A 23,759-nucleotide genomic window follows, 5' to 3' on the forward strand; every position below is an offset into this window, starting at 1 on the left:
ATGAATCATCTATCATGTTCCTAGTTAAATCAAACTCATCCTCACTAACCACAACAGTCAAAGTATCAGATTGTTTCTCAAAATATGGTTTTATCATATTTATATGGCAAAGTTGTGTTGAACTTCTACGATCTGGAGTTTTTAATCACGTAATCCACATCATTGATTTTAGACACAATTTCATAAGGACCATGAAATCTGGCTTGTAAAGGATTTGTCTGCACTGGGAAAAGAACCAACACCTTATCTCCAGGCTTAAATATCCTCATCCTAGCGTCTTATCATACCAAGTCTTCATTTTCTCCTGAGCCAACTTTAAATTTTCCTTAGCTAAGCTACAAGCTTTATGTAACCTGTCCTTAAATTTCAAAACATAGTCCAACAAATTAGTGTGTACTTCCTTACTAATCCACTGTTCTTTCAATAAAGCTAAAGGTCCTCTAACTCTATGCCCAAACACAAGTTCAAATGGACTAAAACCTAAAGATTCCTGTACCGATTCCTTTACTGCAAATAAAAGTAAGTTTATACCCTCATTCCAGACACTTTCATTTTCCACACAAAATGTCCTAATCATATTCTTGAGGGTAGAATGAAACCTCTCCAAGGCACCTTGCAATTCTGGATGGTATGCAGACAAAGTGATTTGCTTAGCTCCCAATTTATAAACTATCTGTTGAAACAATCCAGACATAAAATTACTGCCTTGATCAGTTTGTATCTCCTTAGGTAATCCAAAATACGTAAAAAAAATTATAAGGGCCTTTGTCACAGTTTTAGCTTTTATATTCCTAAGTGGTACTGACTCTGGAAACCTAGACGAAGTATACATGATAGTCAACAAATACTGATAACCAGTTTTTGTCTTTGGTAATGGACCAACACAATCTACAATAACTTTAGAAAATGGTTCACCAAATGCTGGGATAGGTTGTAATGGAGCTACTGGTGTAACCTGATTTGTTTTACCCACAATTTGACAAGTATGGCACGTTTTACAAAACATCGCCACATCTTTTCTTAGACCAGGCCAGTAAAAATGTTTTAAAATCTTGTCCACAGTTTTCCTTACCCCTTGGTGTCCAACTAAAGGCACACTATGAGCTAAAGTCAAAATCTCATTTCAATAAACTTTCGGGACAACTACCCGGTAAACAACATTCCAATCCTCACTTGCAGGAATTGTAGGTGATCTCTACTTCCTCATCAACCCTCCTTTTTCCAAGTAATATCCTACTGGCACCTTCTTAATTTCACTATCTAGTAAAGCCTGCTCTCTTAATTTTATAATCTCAGAGTCTCTATTCTGCTCTGCTATCATCTCCTTCCAAGACAGAGATAAATCTTTATTGTCAGACTTGCTCCCAGAATCTTGTTCAAACAACAAAGGTAAGAAAGTGTCTGACACAACCTCAAAACTTGAATCCTGAGTTGAACAGTCCTGAGTAGCAACCCCATTCTGCGCATCAATCTTTTTAGCCATAGCTCTAGTCACAACACAGGAAGAATCTGTGTTTGAATTCAACTCTGGTTCCACTGAATCCATTGTCAAATGCACTTCAGGAAAAACTTGTCCACCTGCCAAGTCATTACCTAACAATAAAGAAATGCCCTTCACAGGTAAGCTATGCTGTAATCCTACTTTAACAAATCCTGTAACTAACCCTGACTTTAAATTTACTTTATGTAAATGTACAGGCATAAAATCACTCCCAACACCTCATATGTAATTCACCTCACCAGTATCAGACTCTTCATTAAACTTCAACACGCTGTCTAACATCAGTGATTGAGAAGCACCAGTATCCCTAAGGATTCTTATTGGCACCAGAGTAGATCATTCTTTCAAGGATACAAACCCTTCAGTTATAAAATGATTATATCCCTTTCTAACTTGGTCAGACTTTAACAAAGCCTCATTTGTGTTTAACAAACCCTGTAACTTTACAGGTGCTTCAGTCTGTTGCACACAAAATTCTGGAACTGCTTCCTTCTCTTTCTTTTTCAGTCTGAAACAGTTAGCTATTACATGACCAGGCTTCTTACAATAGTTACAAATAAGACCAAACTGTCTTTCCTTCACAGGCTTTCCTTTTTCATTACCTTTCTCATTAACCTCTGATTTAATTTCTGATTTACCTTGAGTCACCATGTTATTTTCCCTCTTAAAATTTCTGCCCTGAGGAAATTTATTCTTATGGATTAAAACATACTCATCAGCTGATCTAGCACAGTCCTGCAATTTACCAGTATCCCTCTCATTTAAGTAGGTCCTTACTTCAACAGGAATGCTTCTTTTAAATTCCTCCATCAAAATCAGCTCTCTCAATGTATCATAGTCCCCATTTACAGTTTTATAAGAAGTCCATCTCTCAAAACACATAGCTTTATCATAGGCAAATTCCACATAAGTTTTTTTCCACAGATTTTTTCAAACTTCTGAATCTTTCCCTAAAAGCTTCTGGGACTAATTCGTATGTGTTTAAGATATGCATCTTTACAATATCATAATCAAATGCTTGCGCAGCAGTTAAAGCTGTGTAAACTTGTTGTGCTTTACCTTTAATTACAATCTGTAACAACACTGACCATTAATCTTTCGGCCACTCTGACATCCGGGCAATAGTTTCAAAATGTTGGAATTATATTTCCACTTCTGTTTCACTAAATGGAGGGACCAATTTAATTTCTTGACTAGCAACAAATGGTTTTCTTGAACCAGAAGGCTGATTCCCAGACCTTAATTCCTCCATTGCATAATCAAAATCCCTCTTTTTCTGATCCGCCTCCAATTTACACCTCTCCAAATCAGCTTTACTCTGTTCCAACCTCATTTGTTCGATTTGCAACTGCATCTCCAGATTACTTATTGGAAACGACTCTAAAATCGATTCATCAAAAACACCCGAGACCACATAGTGTGACGCGATTTTTCTCTGTATCACAGCCTTTGATGTAGTCAACAAAATACCCTTAAGTTGCAATCTACGAGCTATCTCAAACACCTCAGTTTTTTTCGCGTTCGCCAACGACTCCACATCTGGTGAAGCCAGAAACTCATCAATATTCATTGTTGCTGAATACCACTCACAAGCAAAAGAATCGAGCATTCCCCGTTTCCAAAATACCGATTCAAAAGTTAGCAAGCATTTAAACTCAAACGATCCAATCCAGACACAGCCCCCATATTTATGTTACGTATTTAGGCAGCAATAAATATATGAGTTCGGCAAGGGTTTTTTAAAACAAACAACATGTTTATTAAACACAGGAAACAAACCCCTCAAAAGTAAACAAACACTAACGTAACGGGAAATCAACTGCGGTGCGGCAGCTCAAACAGTTCTTAAAGCGATATTGCAAAAACAGTTCTTTAAATTGGTATTGCCAAAAGTTCGATATGCTCACAGTCCATTTAAAAAAGGAGAGACTTTATAAGACGATTTAAATTCTCTTTCACGTCCCTTGCTTCGATCCCCGACGTCGAAATTCCCACAAAGAATTTACGAAATGAAATGGCTTAAAGGCACTGACCTTTCCTTCCTCACTATCCTCAATCCTTTCTGGTAAACCCAGGGATTAACGTGAAGATAGTCAACAAAATCCTTCCAAATAAGGATCAAACAAAGTTTGAACCCTGTTTCACCGTAGAAAGCGATTCTCCTTGATCTTTAACTCCCGATCTTCGATCTTCACTCTCCACTAATTCCTCGAACTAGCAGAATCGTAAAGAACCTGCTGGCAATGACCTTTTAAACTTCAGGCATTAGATAAAAACTTCATTTTTCAACTAAACTGCGTCATCACTTAAATCACACAGTGGCATGAAATCAACTTGGAAAATCCAGCCACGAACTGCCCCTCCTTATAGGGTGGGGTCTTCCTTTTATAACCTGAAAAAAAATCTGTCACATGATCTGTACTGGCGGGAAAATGACGTCACTCCACCATCACGAGACCATTACCTCAAGTCCAGTATAGCTTCAACCCCAGTCACGTGACAAGTGTACCACTGTCATGTGTGACGAGTACGTAACACCTGCTTCCAAAAAAACATTTTTGGTCTGACAAGAACAAAATCTTTTAACAATTGCTTACAGAAAAAACAAAATTATAAATTTTATAACATACACGATATACAATACCATGATATAACAGCTAATAACTCACAATACAGTAGGAGTGTTACAATTGAAAAAAAAACACTCCATAAAAAAAATTACAGTGTACATTCAACATCGAGATAGACAATCTTTACCTTTAATATGAGTTATCACAATATTGTACTCTTGTAACATCAAACTCCAATTTAATAATCTTCTGTTTTTGTTTTTCATCTTACTCAGAAAAACTAACGGATTATGATCAGTGTAAACAATGTGGTTTTTGAGTTGTATCAACATATTCCTCAAAATATTCCAAAGCTAAAACAAGAGATAACAATTCTCTCTCTATTGTCGAATAGTTTCTTTGATGCTTATTACATTTCTTAGAGAAGTAAGCTACTGGATGATCAACCTCATCACCCTCATTCCTTTGCATTAATACTGCTCCTGCAGCCTCATCACTAGCATCCACAGCCAATGAAAAAGGTTTTTCAAAGTCAGGTGCCTTAAGCACAGGTTGTTGACATCTCATTGTTTTCAATTTTTAAATGCGTCTTGACAAGGCACTGTCCACACAAACTTCTCATTCTTCTGCAGAAGATTAGTTAATGGAAGGGCAACATTAGCAAAATTCTTACAAAATTTTCGATAATATCCTACCATTCCCAAAAATCTTCTGAGAGTTTTTTTCCCCCTTGGAGTGGGAATCTCTAAAATTGCCTGAACTTTTGCCTGAACAGGAGCTACCTTACCTTGACCCACAACATAACCAAGGTAAGTCACAGTGGCATGTCCAAATTCACTCTTAGCTAAATTAATAGTTAAGTTAGCTTTTGAAAGCCTTTCAAACAATTTCTCCATCGCAATAATGTGTGCTTCCCAAGTATCATTTCCTGTCACTAAATCATCAATATAAGCATCAGTATCTTTCAATCCCTGAATCACAGAGTTAATCATCCTCTGGAAAGTACCTGGGGCATTCTTCATCCCAAATGAAAGAACATTATAGTCATATAACCCAGATGGAGTTACAAATGCAGAAATCTCTCTACCTCTGTCTGTTAATGGAACACACCAATACCCTTTCAATAAGTCGATCTTTGTAAGGAACTTTGCTTTTACAACTTTATCTACACAATCATCTACTCTAGGAATTGGATATGCATCTGTTTTCATTACAGCATTCACCTTCCTATAATCCGTACAAAACCTAATACTACCATCTGATTTTGGCACCATAACACATGGCGAGCTCCAATTCGAGTTATAATGTCTCATGATATTATTCTCTAACATATATTCAATTTCTTTCTCAGCAAGTTCACATTTTTCTATGTTCATCCTTTCTGGATGTTGTTTAACAGGTTTGGCATCTCCAACATCTACATCATGTGAAGCTATAGTAGTCCTTCTCTGAACATCTGGAAACAACTCCCTATATTTAAAAAATTAACTCCTTCATCTGTTGTTGCTGCTCTAACTGTAAATGTGCTAATTTCTCATCAATATTTTCCAGAATGGTTGAATTTGGTAACCTAACAGAAACAATGTTGGATTTAGAATGAAAGTCAGATGAATCATCTATCATGTTCCTAGTTAAATCAAACTCATCCTCACTAACCACAACAGTCAAAGTATCAGATTGTTTCTCAAAATATGGTTTTATCATATTTATATGGCAAAGTTGTGTTGAACTTCTACGATCTGGAGTTTTTAATCACGTAATCCACATCATTGATTTTAGACACAATTTCATAAGGACCATGAAATCTGGCTTGTAAAGGATTTGTCTGCACTGGGAAAAGAACCAACACCTTATCTCCAGGCTTAAATATCCTCATCCTAGCGTCTTATCATACCAAGTCTTCATTTTCTCCTGAGCCAACTTTAAATTTTCCTTAGCTAAGCTACAAGCTTTATGTAACCTGTCCTTAAATTTCAAAACATAGTCCAACAAATTAGTGTGTACTTCCTTACTAATCCACTGTTCTTTCAATAAAGCTAAAGGTCCTCTAACTCTATGCCCAAACACAAGTTCAAATGGACTAAAACCTAAAGATTCCTGTACCGATTCCTTTACTGCAAATAAAAGTAAGTTTATACCCTCATTCCAGACACTTTCATTTTCCACACAAAATGTCCTAATCATATTCTTGAGGGTAGAATGAAACCTCTCCAAGGCACCTTGCAATTCTGGATGGTATGCAGACAAAGTGATTTGCTTAGCTCCCAATTTATAAACTATCTGTTGAAACAATCCAGACATAAAATTACTGCCTTGATCAGTTTGTATCTCCTTAGGTAATCCAAAATACGTAAAAAAAATTATAAGGGCCTTTGTCACAGTTTTAGCTTTTATATTCCTAAGTGGTACTGACTCTGGAAACCTAGACGAAGTATACATGATAGTCAACAAATACTGATAACCAGTTTTTGTCTTTGGTAATGGACCAACACAATCTACAATAACTTTAGAAAATGGTTCACCAAATGCTGGGATAGGTTGTAATGGAGCTACTGGTGTAACCTGATTTGTTTTACCCACAATTTGACAAGTATGGCACGTTTTACAAAACATCGCCACATCTTTTCTTAGACCAGGCCAGTAAAAATGTTTTAAAATCTTGTCCACAGTTTTCCTTACCCCTTGGTGTCCAACTAAAGGCACACTATGAGCTAAAGTCAAAATCTCATTTCAATAAACTTTCGGGACAACTACCCGGTAAACAACATTCCAATCCTCACTTGCAGGAATTGTAGGTGATCTCTACTTCCTCATCAACCCTCCTTTTTCCAAGTAATATCCTACTGGCACCTTCTTAATTTCACTATCTAGTAAAGCCTGCTCTCTTAATTTTATAATCTCAGAGTCTCTATTCTGCTCTGCTATCATCTCCTTCCAAGACAGAGATAAATCTTTATTGTCAGACTTGCTCCCAGAATCTTGTTCAAACAACAAAGGTAAGAAAGTGTCTGACACAACCTCAAAACTTGAATCCTGAGTTGAACAGTCCTGAGTAGCAACCCCATTCTGCGCATCAATCTTTTTAGCCATAGCTCTAGTCACAACACAGGAAGAATCTGTGTTTGAATTCAACTCTGGTTCCACTGAATCCATTGTCAAATGCACTTCAGGAAAAACTTGTCCACCTGCCAAGTCATTACCTAACAATAAAGAAATGCCCTTCACAGGTAAGCTATGCTGTAATCCTACTTTAACAAATCCTGTAACTAACCCTGACTTTAAATTTACTTTATGTAAATGTACAGGCATAAAATCACTCCCAACACCTCATATGTAATTCACCTCACCAGTATCAGACTCTTCATTAAACTTCAACACGCTGTCTAACATCAGTGATTGAGAAGCACCAGTATCCCTAAGGATTCTTATTGGCACCAGAGTAGATCATTCTTTCAAGGATACAAACCCTTCAGTTATAAAATGATTATATCCCTTTCTAACTTGGTCAGACTTTAACAAAGCCTCATTTGTGTTTAACAAACCCTGTAACTTTACAGGTGCTTCAGTCTGTTGCACACAAAATTCTGGAACTGCTTCCTTCTCTTTCTTTTTCAGTCTGAAACAGTTAGCTATTACATGACCAGGCTTCTTACAATAGTTACAAATAAGACCAAACTGTCTTTCCTTCACAGGCTTTCCTTTTTCATTACCTTTCTCATTAACCTCTGATTTAATTTCTGATTTACCTTGAGTCACCATGTTATTTTCCCTCTTAAAATTTCTGCCCTGAGGAAATTTATTCTTATGGATTAAAACATACTCATCAGCTGATCTAGCACAGTCCTGCAATTTACCAGTATCCCTCTCATTTAAGTAGGTCCTTACTTCAACAGGAATGCTTCTTTTAAATTCCTCCATCAAAATCAGCTCTCTCAATGTATCATAGTCCCCATTTACAGTTTTATAAGAAGTCCATCTCTCAAAACACATAGCTTTATCATAGGCAAATTCCACATAAGTTTTTTTCCACAGATTTTTTCAAACTTCTGAATCTTTCCCTAAAAGCTTCTGGGACTAATTCGTATGTGTTTAAGATATGCATCTTTACAATATCATAATCAAATGCTTGCGCAGCAGTTAAAGCTGTGTAAACTTGTTGTGCTTTACCTTTAATTACAATCTGTAACAACACTGACCATTAATCTTTCGGCCACTCTGACATCCGGGCAATAGTTTCAAAATGTTGGAATTATATTTCCACTTCTGTTTCACTAAATGGAGGGACCAATTTAATTTCTTGACTAGCAACAAATGGTTTTCTTGAACCAGAAGGCTGATTCCCAGACCTTAATTCCTCCATTGCATAATCAAAATCCCTCTTTTTCTGATCCGCCTCCAATTTACACCTCTCCAAATCAGCTTTACTCTGTTCCAACCTCATTTGTTCGATTTGCAACTGCATCTCCAGATTACTTATTGGAAACGACTCTAAAATCGATTCATCAAAAACACCCGAGACCACATAGTGTGACGCGATTTTTCTCTGTATCACAGCCTTTGATGTAGTCAACAAAATACCCTTAAGTTGCAATCTACGAGCTATCTCAAACACCTCAGTTTTTTTCGCGTTCGCCAACGACTCCACATCTGGTGAAGCCAGAAACTCATCAATATTCATTGTTGCTGAATACCACTCACAAGCAAAAGAATCGAGCATTCCCCGTTTCCAAAATACCGATTCAAAAGTTAGCAAGCATTTAAACTCAAACGATCCAATCCAGACACAGCCCCCATATTTATGTTACGTATTTAGGCAGCAATAAATATATGAGTTCGGCAAGGGTTTTTTAAAACAAACAACATGTTTATTAAACACAGGAAACAAACCCCTCAAAAGTAAACAAACACTAACGTAACGGGAAATCAACTGCGGTGCGGCAGCTCAAACAGTTCTTAAAGCGATATTGCAAAAACAGTTCTTTAAATTGGTATTGCCAAAAGTTCGATATGCTCACAGTCCATTTAAAAAAGGAGAGACTTTATAAGACGATTTAAATTCTCTTTCACGTCCCTTGCTTCGATCCCCGACGTCGAAATTCCCACAAAGAATTTACGAAATGAAATGGCTTAAAGGCACTGACCTTTCCTTCCTCACTATCCTCAATCCTTTCTGGTAAACCCAGGGATTAACGTGAAGATAGTCAACAAAATCCTTCCAAATAAGGATCAAACAAAGTTCGAACCCTGTTTCACCGTAGAAAGCGATTCTCCTTGATCTTTAACTCCCGATCTTCGATCTTCACTCTCCACTAATTCCTCGAACTAGCAGAATCGTAAAGAACCTGCTGGCAATGACCTTTTAAACTTCAGGCATTAGATAAAAACTTCATTTTTCAACTAAACTGCGTCATCACTTAAATCACACAGTGGCATGAAATCAACTTGGAAAATCCAGCCACGAACTGCCCCTCCTTATAGGGTGGGGTCTTCCTTTTATAACCTGAAAAAAAATCTGTCACATGATCTGTACTGGCGGGAAAATGACGTCACTCCACCATCACGAGACCATTACCTCAAGTCCAGTATAGCTTCAACCCCAGTCACGTGACAAGTGTACCACTGTCATGTGTGACGAGTACGTAACACCTGCTTCCAAAAAAACATTTTTGGTCTGACAAGAACAAAATCTTTTAACAATTGCTTACAGAAAAAACAAAATTATAAATTTTATAACATACACGATATACAATACCATGATATAACAGCTAATAACTCACAATACAGTAGGAGTGTTACAATTGAAAAAAAAACACTCCATAAAAAAAATTACAGTGTACATTCAACATCGAGATAGACAATCTTTACCTTTAATATGAGTTATCACAATATTGTACTCTTGTAACATCAAACTCCAATTTAATAATCTTCTGTTTTTGTTTTTCATCTTACTCAGAAAAACTAACGGATTATGATCAGTGTAAACAATGTGGTTTTTGAGTTGTATCAACATATTCCTCAAAATATTCCAAAGCTAAAACAAGAGATAACAATTCTCTCTCTATTGTCGAATAGTTTCTTTGATGCTTATTACATTTCTTAGAGAAGTAAGCTACTGGATGATCAACCTCATCACCCTCATTCCTTTGCATTAATACTGCTCCTGCAGCCTCATCACTAGCATCCACAGCCAATGAAAAAGGTTTTTCAAAGTCAGGTGCCTTAAGCACAGGTTGTTGACATCTCATTGTTTTCAATTTTTAAATGCGTCTTGACAAGGCACTGTCCACACAAACTTCTCATTCTTCTGCAGAAGATTAGTTAATGGAAGGGCAACATTAGCAAAATTCTTACAAAATTTTCGATAATATCCTACCATTCCCAAAAATCTTCTGAGAGTTTTTTTCCCCCTTGGAGTGGGAATCTCTAAAATTGCCTGAACTTTTGCCTGAACAGGAGCTACCTTACCTTGACCCACAACATAACCAAGGTAAGTCACAGTGGCATGTCCAAATTCACTCTTAGCTAAATTAATAGTTAAGTTAGCTTTTGAAAGCCTTTCAAACAATTTCTCCATCGCAATAATGTGTGCTTCCCAAGTATCATTTCCTGTCACTAAATCATCAATATAAGCATCAGTATCTTTCAATCCCTGAATCACAGAGTTAATCATCCTCTGGAAAGTACCTGGGGCATTCTTCATCCCAAATGAAAGAACATTATAGTCATATAACCCAGATGGAGTTACAAATGCAGAAATCTCTCTACCTCTGTCTGTTAATGGAACACACCAATACCCTTTCAATAAGTCGATCTTTGTAAGGAACTTTGCTTTTACAACTTTATCTACACAATCATCTACTCTAGGAATTGGATATGCATCTGTTTTCATTACAGCATTCACCTTCCTATAATCCGTACAAAACCTAATACTACCATCTGATTTTGGCACCATAACACATGGCGAGCTCCAATTCGAGTTATAATGTCTCATGATATTATTCTCTAACATATATTCAATTTCTTTCTCAGCAAGTTCACATTTTTCTATGTTCATCCTTTCTGGATGTTGTTTAACAGGTTTGGCATCTCCAACATCTACATCATGTGAAGCTATAGTAGTCCTTCTCTGAACATCTGGAAACAACTCCCTATATTTAAAAAATTAACTCCTTCATCTGTTGTTGCTGCTCTAACTGTAAATGTGCTAATTTCTCATCAATATTTTCCAGAATGGTTGAATTTGGTAACCTAACAGAAACAATGTTGGATTTAGAATGAAAGTCAGATGAATCATCTATCATGTTCCTAGTTAAATCAAACTCATCCTCACTAACCACAACAGTCAAAGTATCAGATTGTTTCTCAAAATATGGTTTTATCATATTTATATGGCAAAGTTGTGTTGAACTTCTACGATCTGGAGTTTTTAATCACGTAATCCACATCATTGATTTTAGACACAATTTCATAAGGACCATGAAATCTGGCTTGTAAAGGATTTGTCTGCACTGGGAAAAGAACCAACACCTTATCTCCAGGCTTAAATATCCTCATCCTAGCGTCTTATCATACCAAGTCTTCATTTTCTCCTGAGCCAACTTTAAATTTTCCTTAGCTAAGCTACAAGCTTTATGTAACCTGTCCTTAAATTTCAAAACATAGTCCAACAAATTAGTGTGTACTTCCTTACTAATCCACTGTTCTTTCAATAAAGCTAAAGGTCCTCTAACTCTATGCCCAAACACAAGTTCAAATGGACTAAAACCTAAAGATTCCTGTACCGATTCCTTTACTGCAAATAAAAGTAAGTTTATACCCTCATTCCAGACACTTTCATTTTCCACACAAAATGTCCTAATCATATTCTTGAGGGTAGAATGAAACCTCTCCAAGGCACCTTGCAATTCTGGATGGTATGCAGACAAAGTGATTTGCTTAGCTCCCAATTTATAAACTATCTGTTGAAACAATCCAGACATAAAATTACTGCCTTGATCAGTTTGTATCTCCTTAGGTAATCCAAAATACGTAAAAAAAATTATAAGGGCCTTTGTCACAGTTTTAGCTTTTATATTCCTAAGTGGTACTGACTCTGGAAACCTAGACGAAGTATACATGATAGTCAACAAATACTGATAACCAGTTTTTGTCTTTGGTAATGGACCAACACAATCTACAATAACTTTAGAAAATGGTTCACCAAATGCTGGGATAGGTTGTAATGGAGCTACTGGTGTAACCTGATTTGTTTTACCCACAATTTGACAAGTATGGCACGTTTTACAAAACATCGCCACATCTTTTCTTAGACCAGGCCAGTAAAAATGTTTTAAAATCTTGTCCACAGTTTTCCTTACCCCTTGGTGTCCAACTAAAGGCACACTATGAGCTAAAGTCAAAATCTCATTTCAATAAACTTTCGGGACAACTACCCGGTAAACAACATTCCAATCCTCACTTGCAGGAATTGTAGGTGATCTCTACTTCCTCATCAACCCTCCTTTTTCCAAGTAATATCCTACTGGCACCTTCTTAATTTCACTATCTAGTAAAGCCTGCTCTCTTAATTTTATAATCTCAGAGTCTCTATTCTGCTCTGCTATCATCTCCTTCCAAGACAGAGATAAATCTTTATTGTCAGACTTGCTCCCAGAATCTTGTTCAAACAACAAAGGTAAGAAAGTGTCTGACACAACCTCAAAACTTGAATCCTGAGTTGAACAGTCCTGAGTAGCAACCCCATTCTGCGCATCAATCTTTTTAGCCATAGCTCTAGTCACAACACAGGAAGAATCTGTGTTTGAATTCAACTCTGGTTCCACTGAATCCATTGTCAAATGCACTTCAGGAAAAACTTGTCCACCTGCCAAGTCATTACCTAACAATAAAGAAATGCCCTTCACAGGTAAGCTATGCTGTAATCCTACTTTAACAAATCCTGTAACTAACCCTGACTTTAAATTTACTTTATGTAAATGTACAGGCATAAAATCACTCCCAACACCTCATATGTAATTCACCTCACCAGTATCAGACTCTTCATTAAACTTCAACACGCTGTCTAACATCAGTGATTGAGAAGCACCAGTATCCCTAAGGATTCTTATTGGCACCAGAGTAGATCATTCTTTCAAGGATACAAACCCTTCAGTTATAAAATGATTATATCCCTTTCTAACTTGGTCAGACTTTAACAAAGCCTCATTTGTGTTTAACAAACCCTGTAACTTTACAGGTGCTTCAGTCTGTTGCACACAAAATTCTGGAACTGCTTCCTTCTCTTTCTTTTTCAGTCTGAAACAGTTAGCTATTACATGACCAGGCTTCTTACAATAGTTACAAATAAGACCAAACTGTCTTTCCTTCACAGGCTTTCCTTTTTCATTACCTTTCTCATTAACCTCTGATTTAATTTCTGATTTACCTTGAGTCACCATGTTATTTTCCCTCTTAAAATTTCTGCCCTGAGGAAATTTATTCTTATGGATTAAAACATACTCATCAGCTGATCTAGCACAGTCCTGCAATTTACCAGTATCCCTCTCATTTAAGTAGGTCCTTACTTCAACAGGAATGCTTCTTTTAAATTCCTCCATCAAAATCAGCTCTCTCAATGTATCATAGTCCCCATTTACAGTTTTATAAGAAGTCCATCTCTCAAAACACATAGCTTTATCATAGGCAAATTCCACATAAGTTTTTTTCCACAGATTTTTTCAAACTTCTGAATCTTTCCCTAAAAGCTTCTGGGACTAATTCGTATGTGTTTAAGATATGCATCTTTACAATATCATAATCAAATGCTTGCGCAGCAGTTAAAGCTGTGTAAACTTGTTGTGCTTTACCTTTAATTACAATCTGTAACAACACTGACCATTAATCTTTCGGCCACTCTGACATCCGGGCAATAGTTTCAAAATGTTGGAATTATATTTCCACTTCTGTTTCACTAAATGGAGGGACCAATTTAATTTCTTGACTAGCAACAAATGGTTTTCTTGAACCAGAAGGCTGATTCCCAGACCTTAATTCCTCCATTGCATAATCAAAATCCCTCTTTTTCTGATCCGCCTCCAATTTACACCTCTCCAAATCAGCTTTACTCTGTTCCAACCTCATTTGTTCGATTTGCAACTGCATCTCCAGATTACTTATTGGAAACGACTCTAAAATCGATTCATCAAAAACACCCGAGACCACATAGTGTGACGCGATTTTTCTCTGTATCACAGCCTTTGATGTAGTCAACAAAATACCCTTAAGTTGCAATCTACGAGCTATCTCAAACACCTCAGTTTTTTTCGCGTTCGCCAACGACTCCACATCTGGTGAAGCCAGAAACTCATCAATATTCATTGTTGCTGAATACCACTCACAAGCAAAAGAATCGAGCATTCCCCGTTTCCAAAATACCGATTCAAAAGTTAGCAAGCATTTAAACTCAAACGATCCAATCCAGACACAGCCCCCATATTTATGTTACGTATTTAGGCAGCAATAAATATATGAGTTCGGCAAGGGTTTTTTAAAACAAACAACATGTTTATTAAACACAGGAAACAAACCCCTCAAAAGTAAACAAACACTAACGTAACGGGAAATCAACTGCGGTGCGGCAGCTCAAACAGTTCTTAAAGCGATATTGCAAAAACAGTTCTTTAAATTGGTATTGCCAAAAGTTCGATATGCTCACAGTCCATTTAAAAAAGGAGAGACTTTATAAGACGATTTAAATTCTCTTTCACGTCGCTTGCTTCGATCCCCGACGTCGAAATTCCCACAAAGAATTTACGAAATGAAATGGCTTAAAGGCACTGACCTTTCCTTCCTCACTATCCTCAATCCTTTCTGGTAAACCCAGGGATTAACGTGAAGATAGTCAACAAAATCCTTCCAAATAAGGATCAAACAAAGTTCGAACCCTGCTTCACCATAGAAAGCGATTCTCCTTGATCTTTAACTCCCGAACTTCGATCTTCACTCTCCACTAATTCCTCGAACTAGCAGAATCGTAAAGAACCTGCTGGCAATGACCTTTTAAACTTTAGACATTAGATAAAAATTTCATTTTTCAACTAAACTGCGTCATCACTTAAATCACGCAGTGGCATGAAATCAACTTGACAAATCCAGCCACGAACTGCCCCTCCTCACAGGGTGGGGTCTTCCTTTTATAACCTAAAAAAAAACCTGTCACATGATCTCTACTGGCGGGAAAATGACGTCAGTCCACAATCAAGTCCAGTATAGCTTCAACCCCAGTCACGTGACAAGGGTACCACTGTCTTGTGTCACGAGTACGTAACACGTGGAATTCGCATTTCTCCACCTTTACGAATAACTTATTCTCCCCAGCCTCTTCAGGATTTGACGGAGCAGGCGCATGTGTTGCTGGGGCCTGCTGGAAAAGATCAGGATGTCTTCCAGGTAGACAAACATGAAGTGGTTAATGAAGTCTCTTCGTACATTGTTAATCAAGGCATGAAAAACGGTGGGGGGGGGGTGGTGGTGGGATTGTGAGGCTGAAAGGCATAACTAAGTACTCAAAGTTGCGTAAAGGGGTATTGAAATCCGCCTTCCATTCTTCTCCCTTCCTTATCCGGACCAAATGGTTGGTGTTTCAGAGGTCCATCTTCGAGAAGATGGTGGCTCAATGAAGTGGCTCGAATGCAAAACTTACAAGAGGCAGTAGGTACTTGTTCTTATTGGTTATATGATTTAGGCCTCGGTAGTCGATGCAGGGATGGAGAGAGCCATCTTTCCCCCCCCGGGGAGGATGAGGGTTGAATAATGCCCGCCGCAAGAGATTCACTATGTAAGCTTACACTGATCGCTTCTCTGGCTGGGGCAAGTTAAATAGGTGACTGGTGGGTAGCAGGGCCCCGGGGAGAAGGTGGATTACACAATCGTATGGGTGGTGCTGTGGGCAGGGAAAGGGCTTGCTGTTGACTGAGTTGTCCTAAGTCATGGTCCTCCTTGGGGATGTGGGACAAGTCAAGGGGTTCCAAAACAGGTGGTGTCACGGCAGCTTCTCTGGGAGACGGGGCCAACCGCAGACAGTTGGTATGGCCGGATAGGCTCCATTCGGCTATCCTCCCAGTAGACCAGTCAATACAGGGATTATGTTGGTTCATCCATGGGTATCCTAGGACTACCAGGGCCAGAGGTGATTGAATGTGGCTGAATCGGTACTTCCTCTCGATGGTTGCCGGATAGAATTAAGGGCATGTGTGGCGTACTGTGGGTCACCCAAGCCAGCAGTTTTCCATCCAGGACCCAGGCCTCTGGGGAGTGGTTAACGGTTCGCGGGGTATTCCGGCATTGGTGGCTATCTCTTCGTCCAGCAGTTTGCCCTCAGCACCAGAATGCACCAAAGCGGATAGGGATAGGGGCTGTTGTTGGTAGCTCATGGTTGCTGGAACCTGCATCCGAATCTGGGAGGCTGAGGGGAGTGTCTTCGGACCCACCAGAACAGTAGGAATGGGAGCTCTGCGAGGAACGTCGGGGGAGCGAGGTTAGGGCTGGCTGGTCTTCTCTCTCAAACGTTCGATAATTAATCCGATGGCTAGCAAGATCAGAGAGTCCAGACCGTCCATGCCATCCCTCGCGACCAACTCATCCTTTATCTGATCTGAGAGGCCCTGTCGAAACACCTATCATAGGGCCTCGTCATTCCACCCGGAGTCTGCGGCCAATGTCAATGGAATACTTGGCTGCACTTCGGGAAGCCTGGCGAAGAGTAAGCAGCTGTCTTGCGGCATCCTTGCCATGAATGGATTGTTGGAAAACCTTCCTCATTTCTGCGATAGAGGAGGAGTAAGAGGAACACACTTCCGGCCGATTATCACACACTGTGTTTGCCCAAACCGAGGCAACCCCTCATAGCAGCCCCATGATATACGCAATCTTCGATTTGTTGGAAGCGTAGGTACGTGGCTGCAGCTCGAAAACCAGGGAGCATTGTCTAGGTCCCTGGCATAGGGTTCAGGCTCAGGCACAGACGGTCCTCGAGGGGATGGGTTTGCGGACTCCGAGGGCGAAGCCATCCCGAGTAGTGCAGTTTGGGTAGCTGGGGTTCTCGGAGGTGGTCGGGAGGCAAAAGCGGAGACCCAGTCCATTCGTTCAGTCACCTTCTGCACATTCATGGTTAGCGTCCGAAGGTTGTCTGTGGTCTCTCGAAGTAGGTAGTCGTGGGCACCCAACAGGTAGCCCTGGTTGGCCAGGGCCTGGTGTACGGGATCCGTGTCTGCTGGGTTCATCGTGGCCAGTTCGTTCTGTTGCAAGGACGTGGCGGTGGATTCAACCCAAGTGCTGAACACGGGCACGAAGTCCGAGGAGGGAGACGCTGCTGTCGTAGCGAGCGTGGGAAGGGTTCCAAGGGGGGTTTTACCCATTGTCTCGGTCTTGGTAGATAATTCAGGAACAAGGTTAGACTTCAAACTGATAGTCCTAAACACCATGGAGCGAGGTTACTCGTACACGAGTCAACCAACGAACTGGTAGTGGTCACAGGGTTCTTATACTACTCTGGTTAATCGAATGTTGGTGTTCGTAATTATTGGAACCTGGGAATAGATTGGAAACTAAACGAGGTTTTAAAGGCCCAATTCCTGAGTAAGACGGCCAGGTGCCAGGAGGGACCATGACATTGTGATGGTATTAGAAAAGATCTCATAAGTGTGGTTTGGGACAGGCTGTTTTCTGGCAAAAGAGTACTTGGTAAGTCTAAGGCTTTCAGAAGTGAAATTTTGAGGGTGTAGAGCTTGTATGTGCCTGTCACAATAAAAGTTGAAAGGTAACTGTTGCTGGGTACCTTCATTTTCAAAAGATATTGAGGCCCCAGCTATTTTGTTCCTCTAAATGCCTCAGACTGCTGGGTGCTACCAAGAATCATTAATGAGTACAATATCAGAATTCCATGCCATGTGCTCATCTGACTTTTTTTTTAGTCGTCTTCTATTGGTTTCTAAAAGCTTCCCAATAGTTTTTGCTCTTTTGTTTGTCCTCTCTTTTGCTTTTATGTTGGCTTTGGCTTCTCATTTCACCCATGGTGGTGTCCTCCTGCCTTTCCACTGCTTTCCCTTCTTTGGGATGTATCGATCACTCAGCTCCTGAATTGATCCCAGAAACTCCAGCCATTGCTGCTCCATTGTCACTCCTAACTTTTCACTTCCAAACAAGCTTGACCAGCTTCTTTGTCATAGAATCATGGAGAAGTTCAGTTCGGAAACAGGCTATTTGTCCCATCTAGTCAATGCTGAAAAAACACTTAAGCTGTCTAATGCAGCTACCTGAACTGGGACCATCGTCCTCCATACCCCTGCCATCAAGGCTCCCATCCAAACTTCTTTTAAATGGTGTGTTACGGATTCAGCAACAATAAATATATGAGTGAGGCAGGGTTTTTATAACAAACAAAACGTTTAACAAAACGTTGAAAAACAAACCCCCAAAAGTAAACAAACAACTGATGTAACCGGAAGTCAGCTGCTGTGAGGCAGCTTAAACAGTTCAGCTTAAACAGTTCTTAAAGCAATGAAGCTTAAACAGTTCTTAAAGTGATGTTGCAAAAACAGTTCTTCAAAGTAATATTGCAAAAGTTCAAAATGCTTTCAGTCCATTTAAGGAGAGACTTAGTAACACGATTTAAATTCTCCTTCACGTTGTGTTGCTGCGATTCCCAGTCGAACTATACTTTTCCCATGAAGAATTTATGAAGATGGAAAATGAAACGGCTTAAAGGCAACGACCTTTCCTTTACAAGACTGTTCCCAATCCTTTCTGCTATTTCACAGGCACGAGCACAGTCAACGAATTCCTTCCGAATGAGGATCAAACAAGGTCGAATCTGTTTCACTGTTGAAATCGACTTTCCTCGATCTTTTAACTCCTGCACTCCAATCTTCACTCTCCACTGATTCTCAACTGACAGTATTATAAAGAAACTGCTGGCTATGACCTTTTAAACTTTAGGCATTAAATAAAAGTCCACCTTTCAACTAAACTGCGTCATAACATTAAATCACGCAGTGGCATGAAGTCAGCACGGCAAATTTAGCCACAATCTGCCCCTCCTCACTGGGAGGGGTCCTCCTTTTATACCCTGTAATAAAAAAACCTATCACATGACCTCTTCTGGTGGGAAAATTATGTAACTCCACTATCGCAAGACCATTACCCGTGTCACGGGTACGTAACAGGTGAAACCGAGCTCATATTCACCACTGGTGCTGCCATCTCATTCTGCACATTCACAACCATTTCAGTGAAGATCTTTTCCAAATGTTCCCATTAAGTTTTCACCTTCCCCACTTACCCATGACCTCTGGTTGGCATCCAGCACAACCTCAGTGGAAAAAAACTGCTTGCATGTACCTATCCATACACTCATAATTTTGTATACTTCTAACAAATCCTCAAAGTGATGTATAATTTGCTTGTTTATGTTTGGAGCCTTTTTGTGGTGTATAAGGTGATGAGGGACATTGATAGTGTGGATAACCAGAGGAGATTTTTTTTCCCCCAGGGCTGAAATGGCTAACACGAAGGGGCATAGCTTTAAGGTGCTCGGAAATACATACCGAGGGGATGGCAGGGTTAAGCTTTTTTAGACAGAGTGTGGTTGGTGCGTCGAGGGTATTTCAGTTCCTGTGGGACCAGGCATCTATGCAGCTCAGTGGGAACAGGGTAAAATAACAATGGATAGAGTCAAAATGAGGCTGGTCACAGATTGGTGATGGCAGAAATGATCTCATTTAAAATGTTGCCCTACACCCGTTGATGGATTTTGTAAATCATTTTACAGGTTAAAATGACAAGGGAGTTGTCTGCGGGAATCTCGAAGACAACACGCCAGTTTTGCTGTCTCTATCCAGATATTTAAAAAGTGGAACAAGGGATACACTCGATCATCCTTCGTGCTCAGACTGTGAGGAGGGATTCACTCATTCACCTGACTGACTGGCGTGCCCGTCATTTTATGGAGGGGAAGGGCTATTCACCTACTCAGACAGTGGGAATGGATTCACTTGGTCATCTCAACTGAAAGTACATCAGCACGTTCACACTGGGCAAGGTCATTGACCTATTCTGTGTGTGAGAAGGGATTCAGCCGGTCTTCCTACCTGTAGACACACCAGTCAGTTCACACTGGGCAGAGGCTGGTCAGCTGCTGAATTTGTGGGGAAGGATTCACTCAGTCATCTGACTTAATGGCTCACCAGCGAGTTCACACTAAGGAAAGGCCATTCACCTGCTCAGACTGTGGGAAGGGATTCACTCAGTCATCCCAATTGAAGATACATCTGCGAGTTCACACTGGGGAGAGGCCATTCCCCTGCTCGGACTGTGGGAAGCGATTCTCTTGCTCATCCCAACTGAAGGTACATCAGCGAGTTCACACTGGGGAGAGGCCATTCACTTGCTCAGTCTGTGGGAAGGGATTCACTCAGTCACCCCAACTGAAGATACATCTGCAAGTTCACACTGGAGAGAGGCCTTTCACCTGTTCAGACTGTGGGAAGGGATTCACTCGATCATCTAACCTGAAGGTACATCAGCGAGTTCACACTGGGGAGAGGCCGTTCACCTGCTCAGACTGCGGGAAGGGATTCACACAGTCATCCCATCTATTAGCACACCAGTCAGTTCACAGTGGTGAATGGCTGTTCACCTGCTCAGACTGTGGGAAGGGATTCACTTTCTCATCTCACCTGAAGATACATCAGCGAGTTCACACTGGTGAGAGGCCATTCACCTGCTCAGACTGTGGGAAAGGATTCACTTTGTCAATTCAGTTATTGAGACACCAGTCCGTTCACACTGGAGAGAGGGCATTCACCTGCTCAGACTGTGGGAAGGAATTCACTCAATCATCTGATCTACAGATACACCAGCGAGTTCACACTGGGAAGAGGCCATTCACCTGCTCAGTCTGTGGGAAGGGATTCACTCAGTCATCTCATCTGAGGGTACATCAGCGAGTTCACACTGGAGAGAGGCCATTCACCTGCTCAGACTGTGGGAAGGGATTCACTCAGTCATGCCACCTAATGTCTCACCAGCGAGTTCACACTGGGGTGAGGCCAGTCACTTGCTCAGACTGTGGGAAGGGATTCACTTGCTCATCTGAACTGAAGGTACATCAGAGAGTTCACACTGGGGAGAGGCCGTACAGCTGCTCAGACTGTGGGAAGGGATTCACTCAGTCATCCCAACTAAAGGTACATCAGCGAGTTCACACTAGGGGGAGGCCATTCACCTGCTCAGACTGTGGGAAGGGATTCACTTGCTCATACACCCTACTGAGACACCAGTCAGTTCACACTGGGGAGAGGCAGTTCACCTGCTCAGACTGTGGGAAGGGATTCACTCAGTCATCTGACCTAATGTTTCACCAGCGAGTTCACACCGAGGAGCGGCCATTCACCTGCTCAGAATGCGGGAAGGGATACACTCGCTCATCTGAACTGAAGGTACATCAGCGAGTTCACACTGGGGAGAGGCCGTTCACCTGCTCAGACTGTGGGAAGGGATTCACTCAGTCATCCCAACTGAAGGTACATTTGCGAGTTCACACTCGGGAGAAGCCGTTTACCTGCTCAGTCTGTGGGAAGAGATTCACTTATTCATCCACCCTACTGAGACACCAGTCAGTTCACACTGGGTAGAGGCTATTCACCTGCTCAGTTTGTGGGAAGGGATATACTCAGTCATCTAAACTAAAGGTACATCAGCGAGGTCACATTGGCGAGGGGTCGTTCACCTGCTCAGACTGTTATGTAACTCTCGCTTCAGCTTTCAGCTTAATAATGGGGGGGGTGATTGCCCCCACCCACTCCGAGCCTGGCCAAACTTAAGAAATCTCATTTGGGTGCATTCTGCGTGATGTGTCCCCTGCTACAAATCAGTACCCCAAAGCAACAAACAGTACACAATATGTGATTAAATGGTTGGGCTTTTAAATCTTACTTTGACTATAGGGTTAGTAAAGAAAATGAAAATAAAAGAAAAAGGGCCCACTCTCTCCATTCACATCTTCTTATCTCTCCCTGGCAAAACACCACGAAAATGACTCACAAGAAAGAACAACATTTTTGTCATTGGGTAGCCCCACACTCCAAACCCTGTTTTCTCCAGTCATAACCTAAACATTGCTGCTACAGAGAAGTCATTACATCAGCAGTGAAACATTACCGAGTGCCCATTACATTAGCAGTGAAACCTTACAGCATGTTACACTTGTGACACACTACCATGTTCATACTGGGAACATGCTGGATATTTGTCCATCACTGTTGCTGAATGCGATTTTGAGAGTGACTGTCAGTGCTGAACTCTGCAATTATTGCCGTTGCTCACCACACCCAGTTCTGCACCCTGGTCACTGGGCATGGGTGGAGTTTCTTCTGCTGTATATTCCAGTTAAATGTGACTGGAGTTTAATATTCTGGATCTGAAAAAAAATAAATGTTCATTTTAAACTCTGTCTCAGGTATTTGTTTAATTTATAACACACCTAGTGTATAGCACAGAGTTAACTCAGGCTGGCTGGACTCTGCCTGTGATTCTGTTACTTGACAGTCCATTTAAATCCTCCCCTGTTGTTCCATTTCACTCTCCCTGTTGTGATAGGTTCCAAGCAGTCACCACTCTGTGGGTGAAGAAGTTTCCTTTGATTTTTCTTTCTTTCTTTTTACAGTATCTTTATTCAGAAGAAAAAAAATCAAGACATACAGAGTGCAACACATAGAGACATCTCAACAGAAGCTATGTACATTCATATATTGTAATAAAACCAATCAAAATACTATAGCACATCACATAAAGGTATACCACTCTGTAATCATAAATTTAAAGATAAATCATACATCATAAAAGAAATGTTTATGTACAAAAATATCAACCCCCTACCAACTACCGAAGGAAAAAAACTGATGGATGAAAATGAATAATTAGATAAAAAAAATACTTGCTTAAGAAGAAAATATACATAAAAGTCTGTGCACTGTTAAGCTTTATAAATTGGAAAAATAGTTTAGGAAAGGTTCCTAGATATCATAAAAAGATTGTTTGGAGTTTGCTGAGCAGTGGATCTTCTCTAAATTTAAATAAGACATAATATCATTTAGCCATTGAAGATGTGTAGGAGGGGTAGACACCTTCCATTCAAGCACGATTGCTCTCCTTGCTAAAACAGTTAAAAACTAAAACGTGTAGATTAAAAGTAAAGTTGTATCTTCATTTGTAATAATACCAAGCAAGGCAGTATGGGGATTTGGGTCAAATTGGGCCCTAAGAGGTTGAGAGAAGGTATGAAATACTTCCTGCCAAAACCTTTCAATTTTAGGACAAAGCCAAAACATGAATTAAAGAAGCATCAGTAGAGTTGCATTTATTACAAAGTGGAGAAAAGTTCGGATAAAAACTGGACAGCTTCTGTTTTATGAACAAATTTGAATTGTAGAAGAGAATGACGAGCACAGAAATATGATTTATTAACCCATTTAAGTATTTTATTCCATCTTTCATCAGAAATCTGACAAGTTCGGTCATCCTCCCAAGCTTTTTTTCATTTTATCTAAAAAATATTGTATTGAATAAATCAACAAGTTATAAATACTGGTAATAGAACCATGAACAAAAGGTTTTAAATTTATAAGATAGTCAAGTAAATTTTTAACAAGACC

General features: G+C 40.0%; 1 protein-coding gene across 4 annotated transcripts in view; it reads left to right on the top strand.

Moving 5' to 3' along the window:
- The window catches only part of LOC132407292 (zinc finger protein 229-like), a 37,456-nt gene extending 14,898 nt beyond the window's left edge, over positions 1-22,558 (top strand). Inside the window, exons 3-4 of one of the 4 annotated variants that reach the window (XM_059993587.1) lie at positions 15,427-15,498; positions 19,877-22,558. In XM_059993587.1, the coding sequence (XP_059849570.1) occupies positions 20,283-21,740 (1,458 nt within the window). In that variant the 5' untranslated portion in view covers positions 15,427-15,498; positions 19,877-20,282 and the 3' untranslated portion in view covers positions 21,741-22,558. Of the gene's footprint in view, positions 1-15,426; positions 15,499-15,695; positions 15,764-19,876 lie in introns of all 4 variants that reach the window. The other 3 variants (XM_059993588.1, XM_059993589.1, XM_059993586.1) reach the window with 3 other exon arrangements.
- The last annotated feature ends 1,201 nt before the right edge of the window (positions 22,559-23,759 follow it).

The sequence above is a fragment of the Hypanus sabinus genome, chromosome 18 (genome assembly GCF_030144855.1).
Source record: "Hypanus sabinus isolate sHypSab1 chromosome 18, sHypSab1.hap1, whole genome shotgun sequence".
NCBI lineage: Eukaryota > Metazoa > Chordata > Chondrichthyes > Myliobatiformes > Dasyatidae > Hypanus > Hypanus sabinus.